The sequence below is a fragment of the Plutella xylostella genome, chromosome 12 (assembly GCF_932276165.1).
Source record: "Plutella xylostella chromosome 12, ilPluXylo3.1, whole genome shotgun sequence".
NCBI classification, from domain to species: Eukaryota; Metazoa; Arthropoda; class Insecta; order Lepidoptera; family Plutellidae; genus Plutella; species Plutella xylostella.
In genome coordinates, this window is record NC_063992.1 from 6,728,987 (window position 1) to 6,751,600 (window position 22,614).

Genomic DNA, 22,614 nt, shown 5'->3' on the forward strand with positions numbered 1-22,614 from the left:
GCACCGTACACTATCTGGCATCTGCATGTTTAAAATTAAATAACATAAAATTGATAATATGTAAAATTGTTGATTGATGTATAAATTGATAATTGATAAAGAGATAATATCAAATACTGTATTTTAAACCAGATGTTTCATAGTGAAATTTGGTAAGTACTTATTACTTCCATGGTTGTTCCCAACGTCCCTATAATCACGCATGTTATAAAACTCGTATGCCGTTATGTTGGCAGATGGTTGGCAGCAATGGTTTTTAGTGTTGCCACACTATATAATAAGCTTTCCCAAAAATCTGGTGATTTTATGTTTATTTATGTAAAGAAAAAAAATATTTCTTTACTCAAGCCTTTTTACCAACTAACTGAATATTATGAGCAAGGTAATTGGATATTTGATATAAATAATAAATTGTAGCTATTGAAAAATAGTTAGATTTAGCTATGAAGTAGCTATCATCATTATCATCGTTGGCCTAGCTCTAAGAGGAAGTAACAAATTACGAAATAACTTAAGGTTTCTTTTTTATTAATACATAATATTATACATTACGCTGGTTTTAATTAAATACGTGACATCGAACTGGACCGGGAATTTAACAAATGGTATGTTAGCTGGCTATTAAATTGTATTTATATATCTATATCTGCTGCTCGCATTGTATCTTGTATAAATGGAAAACACTTACATATACCACAGTTGTAATCAAAATTATCATAATCTAGAACCTACACTACAAGTACTACATTAAAAGTTAAAAATCTAGCTGGATTCTGACTTAATATTGTACTTGAACTCTTGTCCAATGGCTTCCTGTGCACTCTTTAATTTCTTCAATGTGGTAACGTTGATGTGGTCAATGTTGATGCCTTCTGACATCGCTTTTTGCAGTGATCCTTTGGCGTCCTCTGTGTTACCATGCGATAGGTGTAGGTTTATTAACCTTGAGTATGCATTTCCTAATACTGCCGAAGTGATGTTCTTGTTCGTTTTCAAGCAACTGATTAGTCTGTCGACCTGTTGTGGAGAGTTATTTAAGTGGCTCTCTTGCATTAGTCGTCTGTAGGCAATGCTCTCGGCTTTGATCAGGTAGTTGTTCCATAGGGCGTCTGCTTCTTTGTCTTTGCCTGTTAGTATGTACTCCATCCACAGCAGGTTTGCAGGTAAATAATTGCCTTTTGTCGCCGCCAGCTCGGCGATCTTATGACCTGCAAGATTAAATGAATTTATAATATGTACCTATAGTGTATTTTAATAAAATTGGAAATCAATTGTAATATTTTCAACCGATACGAAAGAAATGTAATCTATGTTTTAATTGGTAATACATAGTGGAATTTTGTCTATGAACTTCAAGATACATGGCAGGTCTCAAGGAGCTTAAATATCCGAGGAGATTTAGATTTAGATTTAGATTTGTTTATTGATAATTATTCATTACATGTCAATATTAAAAGTTATACATCAGTACACCAAAGTTAAAATTAAATAATTATATCCAAAAATTGTCACACACAATGTCAAGTTAAAATAGAATAATTACGAAAATTCAATTAGTTTCAATGTCACAGTAACAAATAATAAAATAATATAATATAAAAACAAATTAAAATTATCACATTGATAGGTACCTACATTATTAAAATAGAAATTGTCAGATAAAGAGACAATCATTAATTCTACCTGTCGATGAATTCTCCTACCGTGTAGAATGCCTGCGTAGCTTTACATGGTACTTACATTTCTCTAGTAGCTCAGAGTTTTTGACGACGCATTGCAGGGCGTTGCTTCGAGGGAACTGTTTCAGTGCATCACTAAGCTCTTCCTCCGTGTTCGCTTGTGTGACCTTCTGTAGCAACGCGTCGACGTGCGCCGCGCCGTCGCCCTTCGTGAACACCGCCAGAGTGCGCTTGTCATCGTACGTGACATTACGTCTCGCGTTCTCATTCAAGAAGAAGCCAATCTTTTCGATCTCGTTCACTTCTCCTTCTAAGGCCAAGGATTTGAGCAGGTACTTCAAGACTGTGGGTTTAGGCAGCACTCCCACTTTGAGGGACGCCAGCGCTTGGTCGACCGCCTCGTTTAGGTTCCCTGCTTGGACGGACGTCTCTATGGCTTTGGTCACGTTTTTCTTAGTAACCAAGGCGTCATTATCGGCATTATTCTGTTTCTTTTCTTTCTTCGGTTTGGCGGGCTCATTGGGAATAGCGAAGGGGATGTCTCTGTTGTTCTGCTTGAGGTGATTAGCGAGGTACTTGAGAAAGTCTTCGCTGGGGACCTCTCCCTCTTCTTGCAGCAAGGTCCATAGTCCTAACGCCTTGTCTGTCTGGTCCGCCTTGCAGTAGGACTGCAGGAGGTGGTAGTAAATGTTGGAACGGTCGATGTGGTTGAGCTCCTTTGTTGCCTCGAGGAGGCCTTCTAGGTACTCCGGCTTGCCTTCCTGTAAGGACAAAAGTAATAACGTTATCTGACATGCCGCTATGATAAAGAGACAATATAAAAATGTGCTTAATTTTTTTTCCTTTAAAGAGAAACATGGCGTTGGATGCAATTCAAAGGTGAAAGTTATTGGTATGTATACACACCTGCACATATGCGTTATGTTAGCTATATGGATTCTGTTATGTATTTGTGATGTGTACATTTTGTTACCAAATAAATGACTTGTCTATGTCTACATCTACACACCTGCACATATCGCTCGCAGGCGTCCCGCAGCCGGCGCGAGCGCGCCTGCAGCCCCGGCGTCTCGAGGATGCGCCGCGCCTGCCGCAGCCGCCCGCACTCCACGAACGCTAGCACCAGGTCGTGCAGGATGTTCACCTCGCCGTGGATCTGGAAGATAATAATAATAATCATTAATTTCAGACCATTTCATTCCTTAAGTGGTTAGTAACAATGATACTTAAGAGGATCAAAATCAGTTGTGCAGTTTTAAAGATCTAAGCATACAGTTTTAGATATAGACAAGTAAGTTTGTTGCCGTGCTTGTTATACAGATAATGGTAGAAAAAGGCGCACATTCTCAAGAAAAAGCCTTATGAAGCGAAACAAAGACACAGCATTTAAACTTTTTGTAACTTGTCCAAATCACAACTGTATAACTTAAGTATGGCTGCAGTGCCATGACTGGCTATGGTTGAACATTACAATACAACACACCGGCGGGAGCCCCATACTAAACTTGTGTTGTGAAGGTTAAGTAGATTAAATCATGTGAGAAAATTGGCCAAAGTTTCCCAAATTTATTGGCGGCATAAACGTTTATTATGATAATATAATGATTAATTATGTTTAATGGACCTTAAAAATACTAGACTAACCTGCGTGCTAAGATCGGCCAGCCACTGCAGCTTCGAAGCGTCTTCCTTCAATATCAGCGCTTTCATCAGTTCTCCTTTCCACGGGGTGCATCGGTACTGCTTGCTGGCTTGCTCAAACTCTTGTAGGGCCGAGTCCACATCGTCTCGGAGTAGGTGCACCTTTATTGACGGACCTAGGAGCACATTCGATGGCTCGATGTAGCCCCTATTTATTAACACTTTGGTTAACTCTTTGACCTGGAAATGAAATGATTTTTGAGTTTTACAAACGATCTTCTTTTTTGGAGATTCTTAAATAACGAGAATTTGACAGTTTTTTTAAAAATTACCTTTTCTGCTTCTTTTTTCTCCGCTAAGCTATTCAATATCTGCCAGCATTTCGAGTTGACCGAAAACGAAGAGCCATCCTTGGTCTCCGGATTATTTTCCATAAGGAACGCCACGGCATCTTCAAACCTATTCGCTTTGACAAACGCGTTAGCTATCACTACAAGTTTGTATGTGTTGAGCATGAACTGTGGATCGCAAGCGTCTAGCCTCTTCTTCAACTCCAACGCCTTTTCCAGGTCGCCATTCAGCGCGTAGAACTCGACAAGTTGCGCGATCGTAGAGTTTGTTAACTCAAAGTTTTCCGATTCGAGATTCTTCAAGAAGTTGTTGAGTTTTTCCACCTCATTCTCTTGCACGTAGAGGGAGAGCAGTTGTTTCTGGTAGCGAGCCGCGTTGCCTCCCTTGTTCTGAGCTATCAGTCGTTCCAGGTCGGCGGAGCGGCGCTCAGGGGTGACGGGCAGCGAGCGCGCGCCGCGACGCACCGAGCTCAGCGGGGTCAACTCCTGCTCTGACGACGTCAGTTGGGCTAACCTCTCCGATATACCACTCGTGAGTTTCTGGCCCAAATACTGCTGAATGCCCTCAGCTGACTCGGTGCTGATGCGGAGCCCGCGCGAGTGGACCTCGGTTAGGAGTTCTTCGTACAAGTCAGCGGACAGGTTTTTAATCGCATTAATAACAATGCGGCCGATTTGGTGAGCGTCGTTTTTGCCATCGGCAGGCCTGGCGTCTTCGTCTGGATTAGAATCCTCTTCTATCACCAGCGGTTTGCTGCTGATGACGTGGAGGATGTCCACAAACGACTTGATGTCCTTAGTCTTCCCTACGGCGTTTGTCAGAGGACGTACCAGTAGGTTGTATTGACCGAATGGCTTGTAAATGAGAGCAACTTCAGCTGCCTCCTTGATCTTTCCCATGTCTAGGAGTTGAGACATTATGTTTCTGGAACTGTGTATATGCGAGATGTTGGCGATTTGGAGTTTGACGACGACATTTTGTGGTGTATCTTTGTTTAGCATGTAGGGCAGGACATAGTCACGAAGCGTTTCCCCTGATGGAGCCATTCCTTGCTGCGACATCTCTCGCAGGAGGTGGATAAGGCCTTCCTCATCATTTTCTTTACCTTTTTGCACCAACAAGGGCCAGTAGAAATGCTGTCTTATTTCAGTTCCATTCTTCTCAAGTTCTTTGAACAATAACAAAGCTATTTCAGTGGAACCCTGTGCCAGAGCAGCCTCGGTCGCTATGAACAAAGCGTTAGGAATGGTTCCATCGTCTTGCAACTCTCTACAAACTTTGATTACATTTTCTGGCGTCTTTTGGACTTTCATTAACTGCTTAACAAAGAAGGCCCCCGTGTATAAATGTTTGTCAGATTCTTGAACACCTGGCATAGCCTTCATGACCGCTTTAGCAACTTCCACATGCCCTTTGTTGATGAGTCTCAAAATGAGGGAGCACAGTTCTTGTACAAAGCCATACCCTTTCTGAAGATGCTCATACATGTGCTCCACCTTGTCTCCGTGCCCACCAACAGCTAATGCTTCTATGATGTCCAGAACATCCTGAAAGTAAACAAATGTTTTAAAATTTGCTTGTATCTTCTTAATTTTTTTCTTATTTAGTTTGCCTACAAGGGATAGGATCGGTTTAATATGACCATAAGCTGTGCTATACATAGTTCTTTTGAATGTTTATGATTGGCTATTAATACATTAAGAAGGCAACCTGACAATGGGAGGGTGTGCCTTCAAAGCCAATATATTTTCTATGGTTATCTATAAAAATATAGATTCATATATCTAGTCCCTATGAGACACACCACAAGAAATATCTACCTTATCATCAATAACCACATCTTTGTCTTTAGCAGTTTGGAGTACTGCCTCCACTCCTTGAATATCTCCTTTCCTTGCGTGACCGCAGGCAAGAAGGGCATAAGTTCTGTTGGATGGTTGGAGCCCAGCTCCTGCCATGGTTTCCAGGACTGCCCGGGCCCCCTCCGTGTCTCCGTGGAAGGCGTGGCCCATCACCAGGGCATTCAGAACCGGCTCTGACACGGGAAGGCTGAGCTCTCTCATTTTCTCCAATACTTTTGTTGCACCCTCCACATCTCCTTCTTGGCAGTAACGCCACATCAGTCTTTGGTATGTTACCCTGGAAAATTGCATATTGAATTAATGTTTATACTGTGATGAAAAAAAACACAATTTAATCTGAAATATTTAGTAAGAATTATTTCATATGATTTTGGATTTGGTTAAATTAAATTATAATTATTAAAATTATGGTTTAATTCATGTACTTATACCAAACAATGATAGGAAATTGTAATGTAACATAATAACCATAGTACCTTATCACCATTCTACATCTACATGAATAATAGTACCTATAATAATTAAAAAATATAACAAATATACCTGTTAGGCTGTAATCCTTTCTGCTCCAATTCATTTAAGAATTCGGCGGGTGAGAAAGGATGCTCATTTTCAATGTAAACTCTCAAGAGAGCATTGTAGTGTGAGATGTCCATCGGTACACCTCTCTCAGTGAGGACAGACCAAATCTTCTGGACCAAAAGAGTCCTTTGTTCAGGCAGCTCTTCTGGCACCAAATCACCTGAAAATAATACAAACAAGATATTTCACAAAGTGTTGGTATTGAATTATGTCCATAGACCAATTGAGTCCTTCGTCAAGTCGCGCGCCTTAGACTCGCGCGCCGCGCGCGAGTTGCCCCTCCCGTATTTACCTACTTTTTTTGTCGTCAACTCGCTCGACTGTGAAAATATGTAGAGTCAGCCACAAAAGTTATAATTTATTATGCTATTTATGCTTAAGGACTACTTAAAATGTAGAGGGTATTTTATAGGACTTTACCTTAAAATAAAACACAATATCCTTTCGGAGATGTATAATTTCAGATATAATATTCTAATAATAATCAACAACAAAAAATTGGCATATTACTTATCAACATAAATTCACTAATATTTTTATAATCTTATATAACAAAGCAAATAAAAATAAACAATAATATCACAATATGTGAGAGAAACATTGCACTTACTATCAAACTAAATTATTTAAAACAAAATATATGAAATTAAGGCTAAAATTATCAATAGGCAACTAAAAAAAGCATTTGGCTAATAATTACTTAGGTACTAATAAAATCAGTTAATTTATTATAGACTTACCCCCACAATACATCAACATCAGTAAAAACTGCCACATTTTAATATTTTTGCACTGTACTGTAGACTGTAAGTAATGCACTGTACATCTCTGCTTCGCATTAGGAGTAACACTAAAACGACGTCACTAAAACAATGACGTTTTAACCCTTTAAACCGGTTTTTTCAACAAAAACTTGAAGGACATAGCTATGACAGGTAAAATTGGCGCACGGGATGAGAGATGAGATAGCAATCTTGGGTATCATGCGTCATAGGTCACATCCCCTTTTGCCTCATTCCGCACTTCCAACATAGGCTTTATTGTCCCGAAATCAAAGCATCTACTTTAATGGCGACTGTCTAGTCGGTACCTTCTTATGCTAATCAGCCAGGGGACAATATTTAACTATATTTTTTAGTTTCAATTCGTTTGCATCTGACCGTACTTTACATGTACTTTACATGGGCACGCGAGTTGATGATATAAAAAAACAGTAGATGCCAACTCGCGCGGCGCGCGACTCTAAGGCGCGCGACTTGACGAAGGACTCGACCAATTTTGTAGCAATTTTTTTTTTCAAAATAATAAAATAGTCTTCTGATACTCACCACAACATCTGATAACCAATAATGATTGTGAGCTGGTAATGTCATGTTTGCCTCGAATCTCATCAAACACTTCATCAATATCTCTCTTGCTGATCCGGCCAAATCTCCGTACTTCATTGTCAAGCCTCTGTAGCAGGGGCTCTAGGCTTTCAGTCTTCTTTGAGGTTGCATAATCTCGCATTAAAACACTGAAAATGCACAAATTAGGTATAATGAGGAAAGAAAATTGGTTCAAACAGAACCTAACGCTGACTGTAACGTCTGTAAGTCATTCCCATTAAAAATTATATTCCCATTAGAAATTGACTGGGGTAATATAAGATAGGACAGTGTACTTTATAATTTAAATATGTACTTACTTGTTAGCTACGCAAATAGCTTTAGAGTTAATTAGTAAATTAGCTTCGGCAGTTTTAGCCGAGTTGAGTATGAGAGTTCTCGCCGCACCAGCAAAATACCGCACAAGTTTAGTTGAACGTAAAAGCGACGACATTGTGCAGCCGTGCTTATTATTGACGTTTTAGTTACTAATTTATTTCAAAAACTCAACAATTACTTTGGAAAATACGAGAAAATCCAATAAATTGTTTTATGACTTTTTGAGGTTGGAATTATGTCACAGTCCAAGTTGAATGAATTTTCCTATCACAGACAAGAATTTAGTTCCTTGATTTCACAGAATAGACCGAGAGACAGACCTACACTGGTGAAGTAAGTAAGGATAGGGATGGGATTCATTTGATAAACATCGTGATTTTTCATTCATTCAGATATCCGGTAGTTTAATTTGACAGATCATCGCGAATCACGACAATTTAGTAGTTTTTTTAACTCTCTTATCAACAAAGGGAAGTAGAGGCATTTTGCCAAAAAATAAATTGTAACTGCTTGCAGCTTACATTTTATCTCGGAAATATCTTTGATATCAACAAAACCGTAATAATGGTAAGTACTCTTGTGATGATTAATCTTAATAAACGTTTTTTTATGATGACATTGGTGTGACCTCAAGATAGTCTTCGTATGAGATGGAATTTATAATTTCTGTGGTGAATATACGCAAATTCCGCAGCTCCCCAAATAATTCTGAGTATATATTATGCGCGATACCATTACATGATTACATAATAACAATTTGAAGCCTCTCGTTGATGTAGAAACGGATCATGGACAGGACGCAAAACTACCTCCCGGTCCGGCCGGCTCAACTTCATGTTTTTTTAGATAAGATAATCTGAATAAAACTAACTTGCACCAACAATAAGAATCTTATTAGACTCTGATAATTCAAACTGTACGTCTCACTAATTCAACAATGCATTATTTCCAGGCAGCGCCAATCAAAGTGGTGATCACGGGGGCGGCGGGCCAGATCGCGTACTCGCTGGTGTACCAGGTGGCGTCGGGCGCCGTGTTCGGGCCCGCGCAGCCCGTGGTGCTGCACCTGCTGGACATCGCGCCCATGATGGGCGTGCTCGAGGGCGTGGTGATGGAGCTGGCGGACTGCGCGCTGCCGCTGCTGGCCGGTGTGGTCCCCACCGCCAACCCCGAGGAGGCCTTCCGCGACGTCGCCGCCGCCTTCCTCGTCGGCGCCATGCCCCGCAAGGAGGGCATGGAGCGCAAGGACCTGCTCTCCGCCAACGTCCGCATCTTCAAGGAACAAGGACAGGCCCTCGACAAGGTCGCGCGCAAGGACGTCCGCGTCCTCGTCGTCGGAAACCCAGCTAACACCAACGCACTCATCTGCTCCAAATACGCCCCCTCCATCCCCAAGGAGAACTTCACTGCCATGACCAGGCTCGACCAGAACCGAGCACAGTCTCAGCTTGCAGCCAAGCTGGGAGTGCCCGTACAGGATGTCAAGAATGTCATCATCTGGGGCAACCACTCCTCCACTCAGTTCCCGGATGCCAGCAACGCTATTGTCAAAATTGGTGGAGCTGACAAACCTGTCCCTGCAGCTATCAACGATGATGCCTACTTGAAGTCTACATTTGTCTCAACAGTACAGAAGCGTGGAGCGGCTGTCATTGCCGCCAGGAAGATGTCCTCAGCTCTATCCGCTGCTAAGGCTGCATCAGACCACATGAGGGATTGGTTCCTGGGTACCGGAGACCGCTGGGTAAGCATGGGAGTTGTATCAGATGGATCATACGGCACACCTAAGGATATTGTATTCTCATTCCCTGTGACTGTCAGCAATGGCAAGTGGAAGATCGTGGAGGGTCTGACCATCTCGGACTTTGCCCGCCAACAGCTTGACATCACTGGCAAGGAGTTGGCTGAAGAGAAGCAGGACGCTTTAGACGTCTGCAAAGATTGACTGAGTAAAGTATGAGGAGAAATATCACATAAATCGTTATTGTTATAAGTATAATAAGTAAAAATGCGTTTACTTTGTTATTAGTGTGCAAGTGTCGGCAATAAAATTGATATTTTTATTTATTTACACATTTCTTTTATTGAGTTTTGCATCATCATAGGTCTAAAATTGTAAACATCATGTTAAAAGTTATCACAACATGGTTGTTGTTAACTAGCTAAACAAGTCTATACTTTATATCTACCATAATTATTTATATTAAATCCTTGTAACTAACGTTAATGTATTAGATACAGTTTATGTAACTACCTTTATCTATAGCATTTAACTGATAATGGTGACGTAAATTGATAACGTAGTATTATTACAGAGCTTGTTATTGTGCACGATAGACTAAACATTGAGTCAGGGTAGAGATGAAGGGTATTAGATGAGGATATTACATTATAAAACGAGTAAAATATTCAGAGGTAGTTTTTATTGTAACCCTTATGCCATAATCACATATCACACTTAGCATTCATCACTTTAACTTAATACGAACTTAAAGTATTATAAAGAATAAGTAGTTTTAGGCTTTGATTTTGATAATGAAATAATTAGCCATACGATGATTTGCATAAAAACAAGTAAGTAATGATATTGGCAAGATTTTACGATAAAGTAATTAACCAAGTATACTTTAGTCCATATCGCACGCACCATCTAATACCTAATCAACCTGATTACAAAATGTAACGTGTACTTTGGTTTTTATGATAATTTTACTGTGTAGTTCACGTTATGTTATGAGGAACCCACGTTAATTACTAATACATAACAGTAACATGAAAGTTTTATATCACACTCTTGCTTTTGTTTAGGTAATGCTTGATGGGGTTACGATTTTATCGCGTTCTCATATAATTAGGTAGCGATGAATGTTAAGGAGAAAAAAAAATGGTTAACCCTGTGTAAAATTTTATCTGATAGAAATACTATACATAGGATAAACTGATGAACCTCGACTTAAAATCATAATAATGTAAAAAAGATTACTTAGTAGCTGTTGGTATACTTACATAATTGAGCTGTTGCTAGCTGTTTAAAAATAGTTCTTAGTTTTCTATCACAGACTGCTAAGTTTTTATCACGTACTTACCTACGAGTACTTAACCTTATTACATGTATAAATATTATTTATACAATATACATCACTACTAAGAGCACCCGTTTCACAAAAATATTAACATAACGTAAAACTTTTAAGTTAAGGTACCTTTAAGCTATACCTAAGTACCTACTATACTTTAAGTTTACCTACCTACTAACTAAATCTACCTATGTTTTAAAAACTTACTAATATAAGTCATGAACTTGCTCGAAAACTCCGCAGTCAGTCTATACCTCAAAGCAAAATACGCTATAGTCCTGTGAAAAACAGTGAAGGCCAGAAGCCCTAATATTTGCATGTAGTAGTAGTCGTTCTTCATGCCGACATCTCGGAGCAGAATGTTAGGGTCTGAGTACAGGCAGTACTCCATCTGGCAGTCCATAGGTTCTCTTTCGGAGTAGAGGGCGAGGGAGAGGCCGCTGAGGCTGTAGCGCAGGTAGGAGGCCGACATGAGAACCTGCATGAACTTCTCGATGTATTGACCGAAGCCCATGCCGTAGCAGCAGAGCGCGAGCAGCGGGGAGACTATGGACGGGCCCACGATCGAGCCGTTCTGAAATAAATATAAGTATTTCAATTACGGTGATTCTTTACATTATCAAAAAAATATGGCATTGGGCTCGATCACTGATAAAGTTCCGTGCTATACCTACTTATGTAGAACCCAGCGCTTTATTTTGTTGTTAGGTACAAAAATCAGGATAAGAAGTATAAGAACTAATGAATGCAAGGGACATAAACCTCTAATAGTGTCAATTGAAATGGCCTTGCTGGGAGCAAGTTGATTGCATGCAATTGTGAAGCAAATTACTCTCCCGTCATTCATAATAAGTATGGCTAGTTAGGTACGCACCTAAACATGCCACGTTTTCGACGGCTTGAGAAAAACTCGTACATAATACGTCGGTCCTATAGAACCCTCTATTGCACATAAATATAACTAGGTAAGATTAGCTTTATGGATAGGTAATTTTGGCCTCTTTTATTAAGAGGATATACGAGCATAGGCAGATACTTATTAAAACGCTTCTTAGCGAGTCGGTTACATCCACTAGGCAGATTAGGGTTTGTCACCGTCTACGTCTGTCCACGACAGGCGTGGCAGGCGTATGATTACCGTCACTATAAGGAACAGGTGATACGTCACACGTAAAAGCTCCTTTCGTGCGCAACAAATCTCACAGTGAACGTAACGTTTCATCACAAACCGTCTCCAAAAACTTACAGTGACACTGAAAGCGGAGCCGATGACGAGGCCGAGCCCCTCGGAGCAGACGCCCGTGAGCAGGCTGATGATGGAGAAGAACAGGAACCGCTGCCACTCCAGCACCTGCCCCGACATCAGGTAGCAGATCGTCAGGAACAGCAGCCCGAATAGGATCTGTGGAGGTGGCGTTTATGCGATTATTTATAGGGTACCTAACTACATACATACATAAGTAAGTATGTACTTAACTATGAAATACGCGGATATTTTGGATTAGGTAGGTACAGCCTGGCTTGTAGAAACGGAACTATTTTATTCTGGCCCGCCAGTTCTACTCATGCTTATGTGTGGCCGTGGCCATGTAAGTAGGTACTATGACCTATGAAGGTTCTACCTTTTTTGGCCTAAGATTTATTTGCCTAATCTCATATTGCATAGTAGCGTTTGGTCAAAGTAACGTTTCGCCGAAAATCGTATGGCATAAATCTCTTTTAGTAAAAAGTTATTTCGTATAATCTTGTTTAGCCTTATAATGGTATGGCCAAATCTTGAAAAGCCTAATAATGCTATGGCATAGGTTATACAAAGTAATAATATTCGTTTGGCTTTAACTTTGATGGACCGTCTCCCTACATAGCGCAAACTGGTGCCTTGTATTGTGGCCGCTATGTGGGAAATGCTCCGCTCCGCTTCGCTGCGCTCCGCTTTGCTTTTGAGGATAATGTGCACCAAACACGCTCCTCCTCGCTTTGCTCGTCGTCGTACCTATCTTTTGGTTTCGATCTCATGGGGTTTAATGGCGTTTGTATAATCATTATAATGGTCATTCACTTTCGATATTTTGATCATTCAATTTCGTGATTTTCGGGATGTAGGAGAAAAATGCCACAATTTGTACATTTACATCATACTTAATATAGTATTATTAAGATAATACTAGGAGAAACAAGATAATACCAATACAAGCAATTTGAGCAAACGAGACTTAGGTGTTTCAAGTTTGTGCCAAAAAAGTTTTAGACGAAACGAGTCTTATGCCACACAAGTCTTGGCGAAGTGATGATTCTACCAAAAAAGTTTAGAACTTACGAGTTATGCGAAACGAGTTTAGGGCAATAAAGATTAGGCGAGATGAGGGGAACCCACTATGACCATATATTAAGAAAACGTGGCGCTCCTATTTATTTCTAATCTTTCTTGCCAGGCTTCTTGTTTATCTAAATTGGGATATTTGTTTCTAAAATTGCCGCAAACAGAAAAATAAAACAATTTGGTCGTCGTACCATAGAGGGTAGTCCAGAGAAGGTGAGGGCCGCGTAGTACGCCTTCAGACTGTACCAGCGGTTGAAGTACTCCCTCCGCATCAGACGAACCTCCATGGGAACTGAAAAAGAAGGTACAATTATTATTTACTCATTCAAATTGAATTACATTTGCAGTTAAATTAATATGGTTTAGAGTAGGAAATAGTTATACTACATAACTATTAGCGGGCGCAGTTAAGAAATATCAAACATTTATGAAAGTATTCAAGTCGAAACGCACTTATGATTTGGTGAGGTAGGTGTAAATAATTGTGTAACAATAACTATTATATTGTCTGTGCAATAACTTAGAACACACACATTTCCTAGAGACTGAAGAGACTTTTCGCCCATTTTAATTAAACAATATGTATATGGCTGGCTCCATGGAAACTCATCTAAATGTGATGTGCAATAGCTAGCGGCGTCGCTCCGTGAGCAAAACAAACAAATCACATTTGGCACTCGCGCCGCCTCGCCTGTTTGTTATTCGCTCTGCATTTAGAATATTTCGTAGGTCATTACCGCATGGATACAGCACTGTTATCTAGTGCATGCCGGGATTAGCCACTAAGTTACTTACAATATTAAGTGTGCAGGGATTGAATTACATACATATAAATGTTATGCAACATGCCAGCAAGCGCGTATGATTCGGAGATTACTCATTTAATAGAGCTTGTGGGTATTTATCTAATTAATATGTAAATAATCTGTATGCGATATAAAAATAGGATAAGTATTTAATTTAATTATTGTGAAACTGTCGGTTAGCATCAAACGGCTTCCATTGGGGTAGTGTTGACGTTAATTAGCTAAATAGCACATGGCTTTGAATGACATAGTACCTATATGTGGGTAGATTACTCGGCAACTACTGAAACTAGCAATTAACTATAGCTGCTAAAACCAAACTTATAGTGGGTGTTTCAATTTAAATGTTTGAAATATGTTGCACCGGGTCGTAACGAAACATATTAAAGCTCCGAGCTAAAAGCTATCTCAAAATCGTTTCAGCATGTTTCAGTAGTTAGAGTTACAGCCATTATGTAACACGTAGCTGGGGTCACTACAGTTTAACAAAAACAAACGAACGAGACCTGTCACGCAATCGGTACGCTTGACACAACGAGATAGAGTCGGGGTTCGCGCAGCGCTACGAAGCTTAGGAAAAACTAATTTAAGAAGCGCTGCTTCGCTAACCAAGACTCTACGTCGTTGTTTTTTAAATGTACCGATTGTCCGACAACTATCTTTATTTAGTTTTGGGAAGCTAGAGTGAGCCCCTGGTGGATTACGCTTCTCTTCCGTGCAGTTTTGGCACAAGTCTCGGTTTGTGTCGTTGGGCAGTGGGTAGGTACTTATGTAGGTATTCAGAACCGTAGTGATGCAGGTCAATTGTATAGGAACCAAGGTTAGAGTATTTATAAATCTGCAAACTAAATATAAAACAAATCCGGTCGATAGAATGCAGGGATTTGCATCGCTAATTGGAAGCTGGATTTTTTGTGTTGTTGATAGGCCTACGCGTATGTTTTAAGTAGTCATATACCTACCAGCCATAGCCGAGCCACTTTACTGGATACGAGTAAAGCTTTGAGGATTTAACAGCGCCGGCTCTGTAATTGCCCAGAAATTATACTTACAAATATTGTCATGGCTACAATCAAAATACTTTTAAGTAGGTATATCCTACCACTTACCTAACTATAACATAGTGTTTGAAAGGTACTTACCAAAAATATCTGGTAGATACCTAATTATTGCATCTCACAAATTCATGCAGTGCTGCTGTAATTACGGATAGCTTTTGCAAAGGTTATTGCCGTGCATTGCAAATTGCAATGTGGAGAAAAAGGCAAAGCTAATTTCCACAGTCCAGATGTCACCATCGTGAATTTTAAACTTCCTGCTGTCTGTATTTCTTGCCAAAATATGTGAGTGCAATCTCTAAAGTCCCCAAACACACATACCAATCGAAAGCCAATCTTCTGATTCCTCTGGAATGTTTAGATCCTATCAGATTCTAGGTTTAATCAAAATTAATATGGTGTAAGCACAGATCTAAAGCTGTAGGGATTATATAAAAAAAAATGTTATTGTGCCCAAAAAATAAGTATGTAGGTAACTAAAAAAGCTTTTTAAATATGAACAGTGAAACTCACGTCACGGTACTACCTACCTACTAAATTCTTCTAAGTGCCTTCTTAATTTTATGAAAGGTGAAGTGCCTTTCATAAAATTTCTCCGAATGGCGGAGGCATCACCGCTGAAAGCACACACAGCAACTTATACTCGTGAGAAATGAAAAAGTTCCAGTGTCATATGGAACGGCAATGACAGTGCAACTCATGTGCAACTTATCATTCCTCGCGAGTGTACAAAACAAATAGGTACTCACACAAGAGAATCGGAATCATGACGTAAGTGTACATGAAGAACACGAGCACACTGAGACAGAACTTGAAGTTGACGATGGGCGCGCCGCCGTCGTTGCCCACCATGAAGAACAGCCCGCCCAGCAGCAGCGCCGTTACCACGTGATGCGCCGCCGAGATCCAGAGGGTCAGCTGCGGAGACATGGGCAGTGTGAGAAGTATGGAAGAGTAGTTGCTGAAGGTTAGAGCGAGATGGAGATAGACAACTTATGGGTAATGTGGAAGGAAGCAAGATGTAGTTAGTTGAAGGTTAGAGGAAGATGGGGATAGGCAACTTATACTATGTTTAGTGCGGACTAGGTCTAAAACCCTTTCTTCCTTTGAAGGAGACCCGTGCCCCAGCAGTGGGGACGTGATGGATCGTGATGATGATGATGAAGCGCGGATGGAGAAAAGCTGGAGGAAACGTGAATAATAATATATTGGTTGTTGGATTTCTGCAGAAGCCTTTTCGATTGCTACCTCCACATTTTTGAGATCTATCATTCACCCCCTATACTATATCTACATATTATTTGTATCGACCTATTTAACCATAATTACGTAGTTATCTGAATTACTTAGATAAATGAATAATTGCATCTTTGTTTGTGTATTAGTTTTAAGTTTTAATTCGTATATGATTAATGAAATTGAAAAATTTAAATCTATATGTACTTACTGATTATAGGCACCGACCTTACCTATCATCATCATCACGACCCATTACGTCCCCACTGCTGGGGCACGGGTCTCCTTCTAATGAAGGAAGGGTTTAGGCCTAGTCCACCACGCTGGCCAAGTGCGGGTTGGTGGACCCCAACACAAGCAAGCTTGTGCTGAGAGAGTTGTCGGGTATGTGGGCAACCCGACTGTCAGAAGTTTTCAAGCCGCCCGAAGGCCTCTGACTAGGCTTAACGAATGCTACCGAAGCAGCAACCGGGACGTGCCGTCCGAAGCACGGAAGCGTCCAGAAAAGCACCACTTGAAATTGGTCACCCATCCAATGGCTGACCGTGTCAGTTGTTGCTTAACCTCAGCGATCAGTTACGATCACTGAGGCCCGCTCGACTACGGACGCTTCTACCTTACCTATACGTTATTACATTTATCCTTATGAGATTATGGAAAGTTATTTATAATTACTAATTAAACTCTTAGATTAGGCTTATTTATCTTACAAACAAGATGGGATATTAGGATAACGTTTTAAAATGTATTTGGAAAAAACCGTAGATCATTTTCGTGGAAATCGTATGATGCTTGGTAACAAACCATCCAAGTATTATGTTTTAAAAACCTGTTAATTTTCCTCATAATTCCATAAAATGACTTACCGAATTCCTTGTTGTCTGAACGAACATTCTCTTGGATAAAATGGAAAATTGAGTGAGAAACGTGGTTGGGAACTCCATCTTCAGAAACTGTTCCTTGGCGACGTGTTCTGTGAAGATCCTCTGGATGGATTCGTCGGAGTGAAGAACTGGCCTCCTGGAAACCAAACAGCAGTTATTAATAACATGATCTGATTTATTATTTAACGTTCAGTACTGATGCTGAATTGCTGATGCTGACGATACAGGCGACAGTTATTGGGTATTACGTAGATTTGTTGAATACATTTTAAAATACAACAAATCATTACGGCGGCGCCATTAAACCGATTGTAAAGCGAAAAATCAGAAACAATTTAAATTGTATTGTGTGCCAGGGTTGGCAATCCAAAGGTGAACCACGGACCTGAGGCTTCACTCTATATTACTATGACGAAAAACCAAGTTTCGGAGCGGTTTTGCACAAGTCACGATTCTATCTCGTAATAAACGTGCCGATTGCACGACAGCTCTTGTTCGTTCATCAGTGTAGTAGAGACAGTAGTAACCCACCTGCCGCCGCGAGCCGTGATCCTGTCTAGCTTCCTGCACAGCTTCCCGTTCTGGCACAGCTCGGACATCTGCGCGGCGGCCTCGGGGTCCCCCTGCAGCGACTCCAGCACGAAGTCGGCCGGGTTGTGCGTGGTGGGACACTCGCGGCCCACCTCCGACAGGAACGGCACTAGTAGTGGGGCTGCACCCTGGGGGGACGGGAGGTCATGTTAGATAAATAGATAACAGACACTATATTGCAAACAAACACAGAAATTGCAAAAGAAAATCTATAACATAGATGAATTAGCGGCCTTATTACTATGAGTAATTTCTTCCACGCTACCTCGGAGGATAGACACATTATACACAAGAAAAGATGTACACGGGCTGATGAAGATAAATGAAGTGATATAAATAACATAAGATAAATTGTAGGGAAGTACTCATTGTCTTAATCATCAGCCAGAGATGCCGCTAGACAAAAGCCTCCGCCAACATAGAACAACGCGGACTCTGGTGTACCATCGGATCGCGTCAGTCCTCAGTTTCATTTTTTTTTCTTGGCGCTGGAGTATATATATTTAGTTAATCTCCGGATTTCCTCCCGCAAGCAAGTATAGCATCCCGAGTCCCAGTGCTCAATATTACCTAATAATATTCAAAACAACCGGCCTAGGATATCCCCAAATAATATTATTTATCGCAGACCCACCTACTTAATTTTGCTCCAGATTAGGTAGGTAAATATGTCTATATTGACTTGACTCTGTATTAGTTTCTGAAGATAGAAGTTATATATGTATTGTTGAACTAGTTAACAAGGTCGAGGGAGTAGGGAGCCAGGGAGGTACATAGGTTGTTGGTTACAAGTTGGCCTGGTCTTGACTTTCACAAACAAAACGTTCGTTCCCTCACAAATCTGTCCTTGGTTTATTTTGTAAGAGCAAAATAGATGAGAATAAATATCCTATCAAATATGAAGTTACCAGGAACAAAATTATAACAAGCATAATACACATAAGAAATCCTTATTTGTTTTGCTTTGCTTTGCGTTCTACAGAAAGCTCAAAAGTGCATGGTCCAATACAAGCGCCCCATTGAATAATAAACTCTTCATACTTATTGCTAACCTGATATCTAAATCTATTTCAGCATTCCCTAAGACATACTTCGTCCGTATCCCAACGACATACAGACCATTTTCTAAACCGTGGAAGTGCTGTCGAACATTTCCGTTCAGTTGACGGAAGGTGGAAACTCCGTGAATAAACGGCAGCACTAAACATAAACTTCGTTCTGCATTCTAGAACTTTCTAGAACTACATTTAAGCTGTTTTGCTGGGACGCGCGATGTGTGTGAGACGGAGTTTATCTACCAAGTTTCGTTTTTAAGTTGCCTTAGTTGTTAATGTTAAGGCGCTATGGTATATAGGCATCCATAGTTTATTTAGTAAAATAAAGGTTATTACATCGAGCTAAGGTTTAGGTTTTAGCAACTTATATGGGCTTAAACATCTACAGATGGTACCATTTTTAGGGTTCCGTAGCCAAAATGGCAAAAACGGAACCCTTATAGTTTCGTCATGTCCGTCTGTCCGTCTGTCCGTCTGTCCGTCTGTCACAGCCGATTTACTCAGAAACTATAAGTACTACAGTGATGAAATTTGATGGGAATATGTGTTGTATGAACCGCTACAAAAATATGACACTAAATAGTAAAAAAAAGAATTGGGGGTGGGGCCCCCCATACATGTAACTGAGGGATGAAATTTTTTTTTTCGATGTACATACCCGTGTGGGGTATCAATGGAAAGGTCTTTTAAAATGATATAAAGTTTTCTAAAAAACATTTTTCTTAAAGTGAACGGTTTTTGAGATATCAGCTCTCAAAGTCGTAAAAAGTATGTCCCCCCCCCTCTATTTTTATAACTACGGGGTATAAAATTCTAAAAAAAATAGAGGTGATGCATGCTAATTAACTCTTTCAACGATTTTTGGTTTGATCAAAGTATCTCTTATAGTTTTTGAGATAGGTTGATTTAACTGTAATTTTGATTTGCTGCTACGGAACCCTTTGTGCGCGAGCCCGACTCGCACTTGGCCGGTTTTTTTTTTGTTTTTTATATAATATAATAAGTTTATTTGCCAAAAAGAACACAGTTACAATTAATGTACAAACAGTAGGTATATAGGTACAATGGCAGAGAGTCTACAGTAGAAATATATGGGGTAGTAACCCCTAAACTAGGCAGAGCCTGTAACTTAGGGGATACTTAAATATCCTTAATTGCTACCGGTATGCAACACACATTACTACATGGATTTACGTAGGACATTAATTGGATTGAAATTTTGGGATAAACATTATTTAAATTTAAAGTTAACTTATGTTACTGAAATAAATAAACAATGAACAATGATATTATATAAGCCAAGATATAACTAAATTTTAAATATAAAATACTACTTATCTTAAACTATTGCAATAAAGTTTTGAGCAAATCCTCAATCTCTTCATAGGTTAAGGTTAGCAAAAGTGTTGTGACCTTTCTTTTACACTCAAAGTTATTTGTGTGATAAATATTGATCAGTTTATTTATCTTATTATAGAGTCGAGAGCCTTGAATATCGTAATTTTGACTGGAAAACTTCAACCTGTGCTTAACAGTCGGGAAAACATTTTTGCCTATACGCGAATTACTTATGGCAGCGAGATGTTCAGCTGTAATTGATTTGTGTTTTCGTAATACTGTTTTTTGAATATATAATTTCCTAACTGACAACACGCCACATTCTGAGTACAGTGCAGCAGTTGGATATCGGAATGGTTTAAGCATCAACACTTTTAGAAGCGCGCGTTGAGCACGCTCAAGCTTCAGTAACAGTGTTTTCCCGGCTCCTCCCCATGCACTTATACAATAGGTAAGATTAGATTCTACTAGGGCAAAATATACCATTTTTAATGTAGAGAAGTCAGCTGAGCGACGGAGATTTTTAAATATGGCTATTAGTTTTCTGACCCTGTTTGTAAGAGCTTCTATGTGTGCATGCCATTAGTGTTAATCCATGTAAAGCATACCGGATATTTCCGGCTAAGTGATAAAAACAAAAAACGTACCTACAACTCAAAATGTTGAAAAGCCACGGCCAAACATTTTTAGAATTCAGTCCTAAAAAGGGTTAACCGGAAATCCTATTTCTTATGGCTGCTGCCCGGCCACTTCGAATTGTTCAACCGAAAACCGTGGTTACAAATACAGGGTGAAATTTTATTATTGTACTTATGGAGGACCGTCATTCTTCCTGGAATTATATTTAGCAACTCTGAAAAAAACTAAATAATAATATTAAATTTACCCCAAGTATATATTATTATCTACTCAACAACAATCTAACTGTTTTTCAGCGATTTCGTAGCTTTAGCATGTTAAAAGCTGCTCAATATGTTGGTAGCATTCGCCGGCCCACCAAAAGTTCAGTGATGAAATTCCATCCTGTACAAGGGATCAAGCAACACTGTTGTTCGTATTTTTTGCAAGGATTATAAGGTTACAGAAAAATACAATTTGTTTCTTTTCGTCAGGGCATGTTATGTTATACGGATAAGTACCAAAATTACGTAACAGTTTCACTCTGTAAATTTCGTTACATCCACGTTGCACGAATAGCGTGAATTCAATCTCTGAGACCATGTTGAATTTATAAAACTTTTGAATACGGTAAACATATAAACTAAATTCAGCAAAATAATAAACTTGTTAGTGTTTTTATAAAATTCTAACCCTTTGTAAGTATGTTTCTGAATACGGTCATAAGACTACTCTGAATCGCATAAGTCCACTGCAAGACATTGGCCTCCTCCAAGATTGGAGGGTTCCACGCTTAGCAATATGTGTTTGTCTTGGTGTTAAATGTTTCTGTTGTGTGATAGCACGCTCGATATCACACAACAGAAACATTTAACACCAAGCCCCCAAATAATCTACCCCGGCCAAAGATCGAACTTGGGACCTTAGGCACGCACGATTCGCTAACCACTACGCCATGCATCTGGCTCGGTCCGGTAGTATTGAAGCTAAATTAGCCGCATTCTGATAGAAACTAATTTCTTCATTACGCTTGTTTGTAGAGGGAAGGGGCTGAAAGAGATCTCGGGAAGAGTGCGAACCGGCAATTAAACTTAGCGCTTAGTACATCGACCGCTCCACTTAGAAACTAGGGTATTGCTGCCTCGAGTGCTTGCAAGAAGGAGAAATGAAAGCAATTCTACAGAGTATTCGGGCGGAATTTTTAAAACATTATCTTGTTTCTACTAAAGATAGATAGAGAGGAATAGTGTCTATCACTGCCTTTGTTCCGTGGGAGTCGCGGGTTTAAAAGTATCGAAGCCAAGTTGCGGCTTCAAAATATGACTGGTGTTTTTATTAATAAGTAGGGACTTATCAGTTTTTACTGTGTGTTTTCCATGAATGTGGTGCGACGATGCCTGTTTATAGTTAGCTCGTTGAATGCGTTATTTTCTGACTATTCATCATCATCATCATCATCAGGTCCTGGGATCCCTAATGAGGAATAATCCTTAATAATGTAGATTTCCACTCTGACCGGTCCTGTGCCACGCCTTCGACTTCGTGCCAGCTCATGCCGAGGGCGGCTGCCTCCTGCACGACTATTCTGACTATTAAATCGGCATATACCTACTATATAGGTTTATTTGTATATAGTTTTGTAGTTAAAGTTATATCAACCTTTCCCAATAATTTCCACACCAGACGGGCCATCCTGTATAAACGTCCTTTAAAAATACTTTAACCATTTTGCGACCCCGTCTGTCTAGTGTAGATGTTCGTATATAAAACTTCATTTAAACTAGATCTGGGACTTCCAGTGGGTATCTTA

The 22,614-nt window shown here is 39.9% G+C and overlaps 3 protein-coding genes across 3 annotated transcripts in view; 1 reads left to right on the top strand and 2 right to left on the bottom strand.

The window, feature by feature from the left end:
* Positions 1-507: 507 nt before the first annotated feature.
* LOC105383266 (leucine-rich PPR motif-containing protein, mitochondrial) lies at positions 508-8,100 on the bottom strand. The gene is made up of 9 exons (XM_048624562.1): positions 7,803-8,100; positions 7,444-7,631; positions 6,077-6,275; positions 5,492-5,810; positions 3,653-5,218; positions 3,324-3,560; positions 2,689-2,835; positions 1,741-2,440; positions 508-1,208 (listed from the first exon to the last, which is right to left on the bottom strand). The coding sequence occupies exons 1-9, from the start codon at positions 7,934-7,936 to the stop codon at positions 763-765; spliced, it is 3,936 nt and encodes a 1,311-aa protein (XP_048480519.1). The 5' UTR covers positions 7,937-8,100; the 3' UTR covers positions 508-762.
* A 124-nt stretch (positions 8,101-8,224) lies between these two features.
* LOC105383268 (malate dehydrogenase, cytoplasmic) lies at positions 8,225-9,892 on the top strand. Its single transcript, XM_011553300.3, has 2 exons — positions 8,225-8,388; positions 8,774-9,892. Exons 1-2 carry the CDS (start codon positions 8,386-8,388, stop codon positions 9,764-9,766), a joined length of 996 nt encoding a protein of 331 aa, XP_011551602.3. The 5' UTR covers positions 8,225-8,385; the 3' UTR covers positions 9,767-9,892.
* Positions 9,893-10,227: 335 nt separating this feature from the next.
* LOC105383267 (ATP-binding cassette sub-family G member 1) overlaps positions 10,228-22,614 on the bottom strand; it is a 44,884-nt gene continuing 32,497 nt past the window's right edge. The window contains exons 6-11 of the mRNA XM_011553299.3: positions 17,734-17,921; positions 17,185-17,338; positions 15,832-16,000; positions 13,410-13,510; positions 12,145-12,300; positions 10,228-11,472 (exon numbers count right to left, since the gene is read on the bottom strand). Of these exons, the coding sequence (XP_011551601.1) occupies positions 11,083-11,472; positions 12,145-12,300; positions 13,410-13,510; positions 15,832-16,000; positions 17,185-17,338; positions 17,734-17,921 (1,158 nt within the window). The 3' untranslated portion in view covers positions 10,228-11,082. The remainder of the gene's footprint in view (positions 11,473-12,144; positions 12,301-13,409; positions 13,511-15,831; positions 16,001-17,184; positions 17,339-17,733; positions 17,922-22,614) is intronic.

Bases quoted from the DNA above. Each gene is read 5' to 3' on its own strand.
- LOC105383266 (XM_048624562.1), bottom strand. From the start codon at position 7,936: ATGTCGTCGCTTTTACGTTCAACTAAACTTGTGCGGTATTTTGCTGGT. The intron at 5,219-5,491 runs GTAGATATTTCT...GTTTACTTTCAG, and splicing joins ATGTGGTTATTGATGATAAG to GATGTTCTGGACATCATAGA. The intron at 1,209-1,740 runs GTAAGTACCATG...TTAATCTTGCAG, and splicing joins CTCTGAGCTACTAGAGAAAT to GTCATAAGATCGCCGAGCTG.